The 3,636-nt window shown below is 37.2% G+C and overlaps 1 protein-coding gene across 1 annotated transcript; it reads left to right on the top strand.

Annotated features, from left to right (window-relative positions):
* Window positions 1–346: 346 nt before the first annotated feature.
* On the top strand, window positions 347–2,710 carry SPATA45 (spermatogenesis associated 45). Its single transcript, XM_040263145.1, has 2 exons — window positions 347–785; window positions 2,691–2,710. The coding sequence occupies exons 1-2, from the start codon at window positions 512–514 to the stop codon at window positions 2,708–2,710; spliced, it is 294 nt and encodes a 97-aa protein (XP_040119079.1). The 5' UTR covers window positions 347–511.
* Window positions 2,711–3,636: the final 926 nt, after the last annotated feature.

The raw sequence follows: 3,636 nt of genomic DNA, 5'->3' as shown, positions 1-3,636 counted from the left end.
ATGAAATATCTTTGGATATTTATTAGCAAAGAAACATCCAAAATGTTAATTTAGCTGTGTCAGGATTACAAGTGATTTTAGCTTTTCTACCTTATACTTTGCTGTATTTTCTTCATTTCCTATAATAAGTTCATATTATCTTTATAATCAGAATAAGCAATGAAAGTTCCTTAAAGCAAAAATCAATACATAGTATCACTTTAAAAACCAAAATATATTCTCTCACTGTATCCTCTTTCTCTGGTCTTTTCTTTCTCCTCAGGAAATATCAAGACCTTAGAAAGCAATGGTAAGAGATGCAGGGAGGTTGGGGGAGGGGCACAGTGGTGGTGGTATCTGCAGGAGAAATACTTGCCATGAGGTAATCACTTGATAAAGTAACTGGAGATGTTGGCGAATATCTGATTGTGAATATTGGATTTGAGGTCAAGCGAGCAATTGATAGTATTTTTTTTTTCTGCATTTGTTTGCAGGACGGCAAGAACCACTTGATGATTAGTTTGTCAGCATAATGGTATCTGTAAACAGAAACAGTGAAACAATTAAAAAACTTAAAATAGACAAACGTCTCCTGGAGGAGATTAACGAAAGGCGAGAATCCAACTGCCTGGTGGAAAGAAGCAATCAAGTCAGCTTATTGAGAGTTCAAAAGAGGCATTTCCATGGTGCCTACAAGTCCCTTACTCACGACCAGGTCAAAAAACCTGTTCCCAACAGTGACAGGAGCTCCTGGGTCAAACTGAGTCTCCTCGTTCACAAGGAGAAAAGGCATTTTCCACCAAAAGGTAAGATGCTGCGGTAGGATTCCTGCCCAGTTGACAGGAGGGATCTATAAGTAAACTCAGGAGTTATTTCTAGGAATGAAAGAGGTTCATACATATTGCTCTGGGATAGTTAAAAGGCAATCTGTTTGAAGTTAAATGTGCATCGGTAAACTAGGCTAGTTGATGTAAACTAGGCTAGTAAGATCTACTATAGACCAGAGATCCTCATTTCCTCATGTTTACAGGATTTGAGGGATCATCTCCACCTCATTCAATAGGCTCTAGTTTGGGTCCTGGAATATTCATTCTCAGGCGGGCAGAGGTGATATTGAGTCTGATGGCCTAAGAACCATATTTTGAGAAGGATCCAGAGGCCTCCTTGTCCATCAATTTCTGTTACGTCTGCAAAAATGTTATATGCAAAATTGAGATACAGTGGAAATGATTTTGATGACAAACATCAAACAAAAAGACCTGAGACACAATGATAAAATGTGGAGGAAGTTTGGGGTGAGGTGGCATGTGGTGTTGGTGGTATTATTTTGCAGGAGGGAGGAAGAAGAACTGCTGGTAAATATTTTAATTGTTAAATACTTGTTTGTAAGTCAAGACAAGTAACTGATGGTATTTTTCCATTTATTTTGAAAAAAATAAAAAGAGTATAATTTATGTTAAACATAACCAACAAATGATTAAGTTAGGTCACAAACAAAATAGTTGCCATATTGGAAATGTAACTTCTTTGATGACAAATACACTGACCTACCACGTTCATAAGCAGGGCAGAGAGGGTGATACAGTGTGGCCTGGAAACCTGAGATTCTCCATTGTGTTTTAAAGTTGATCTGTAACAGTCATATGTTAACTTTGCTCAAAAAATAACTCTTTTACAAGGAGGAAGTATTCCGCTTCCCTGGTAGCTCGGTTGGTAAAGAATCTGCCAGCAACGCAGGAGACCAGGGTTCTATCCCTGGGTCGGGAAGATCCCCTGGAGAAGGAAATGGCAACCCACTCTAGTATTCTTGCCAGGAAAATCCCATGGACAGAGGCACTTTGCGAGCTACAGTCCATGGCATCTCAAGAGTCAGACACGACTTAGTGACTGAACCACCACAATTCTAAGAAAACCCACACAATTTCAACCACAAAAAAGAATGAAATAACACCATTTGCAGCAACATGGGTGCACATAGAGTTTACTGTACTAAGTGAAGTAAGCCAGAAAGAGACAAATACCATATGACATCATTTATATGTGAAATCTAAAGTAAGACTCAAATGAACTGAAACAGACTCACAGGTATTTTGAAGCTCAATTTTCCATTTGGAGATATATCAGTCAAAAGAGGGAGAGTCTTACTTAACCATGTCTTAAAAATGGAAGACTTGGGGTCTTACTCAGTTTGGGCTGCTATAACAAATTACTATAGACTGAGTGGCTTAAGCAACTAACTTTATTTCTCACAGTTCTGGAGGCTGGAGGTCTGAGATCAGGGTGCCAGCACGATTGGGTTCTTGGAGTTCCCTCTTCCTAGTTTTCAGAGAGCTGTTTCTTGCCGTATTGTTACACAATAGAAACAGCTGGCTAGTTTGGGGGGGCTAGTCCAGTAAGAGCACGAATCCCTTTCATGAGGACTCCACTCTCATGACTTAATTACCTCCCAAAGGCCCTGCCTCCAAAGACCATCCCATCGGGATTAGGGTTTCAGCATAAGAATTTGGAGGAGCACAAACATTCAGCCCATTGCACTTGGGTTCAAGTTCTGCTTCTGTCACTGAGTAGTCTCATGCCTTTAGTCATTTAGTGTCTCTAAACCTTATTCCTTGTATCTATGAAACAGTACTTCTCTCTGCCTTCAGGGTTATTCTGGAACTATGAAATGTATTATAAGATATGTAATAGATACTTATTCTTTTATTTTTCAGATAATGCCATATTTGGATAGAGTCCATCTACAAAGGCACATAGAAACACAATCCCTTTGATCCTTCTTCAATATCTGTCTAAATTATTTACAAATATTAATTATAAGAGAAGCCAAAGAAAACTATTGATTAGATCATCAAGAAACCATTGAGCCACACAAATCGTATTACATCTTCACTGCCTTCCATCATTTAGACTTAAACGCTTTGAAGAGAGGATTTGAGTTATTAAAGATACTTTCAGAGATGGATGACCTAAATGTTCACTTCATAGCGATCGATCTTTTTACTAATTTAAAATTTTCAAATAGTTTATTTCTTTTTTTTAGAGTTACAGACTTTTATTCTTTTTTTTAAAAAAAGATTTTTTTTTTTTTTTTTTAATTTAGAAGGAAATGGCAACCTGCTCCAGTATTCTTGTCTGGGAAATCCCCTGGACAGAGGAGAGCCTGGCAGGTTACAGTTCATGGGACCGAGAAAATATCGGACACGACTTGGTGACTGAACAACAAACAACATAGTTGATTTATAATATTATATAAGTTTCAGATGTACAGCACAGCAACTCAAACATATGTGTATAAAATATACATATATATATATACACACTTTTCTCGGATTCTTTTCCCTTACAGGTTATTACATAATATTGAGTATAGTTCACTGTGTTATACAGAAGGTCCTTGTTGGTTATCTATTTATATTTATACATAGTATAAATAGTAGTGTGTATATTGTTAATTCCAGCCCCTAATTTATCCTTCTTCCCACACCCAGAGTTTATATTGTTTTTGTAAATCAGTGGAATGTGTTGACCAACCACACCAATCAAGTTGAAGGCTAAAGTTTCCCAAAGTTTACATTTGCTTCTATTGATTACTTATATTACCTTACTCTGTTAGAGCAATGATTTTGATAATTTGAATAAGTACATACTTGAGAGAGT

This window comes from Oryx dammah, unplaced genomic scaffold, assembly GCF_014754425.2.
Source record: "Oryx dammah isolate SB20612 unplaced genomic scaffold, SCBI_Odam_1.1 HiC_scaffold_21, whole genome shotgun sequence".
Lineage (NCBI taxonomy): Eukaryota > Metazoa > Chordata > Mammalia > Artiodactyla > Bovidae > Oryx > Oryx dammah.
Note: the sequence above shows the minus strand (reverse complement) of the source record. Positions and strands in the feature narration are given on the sequence as shown.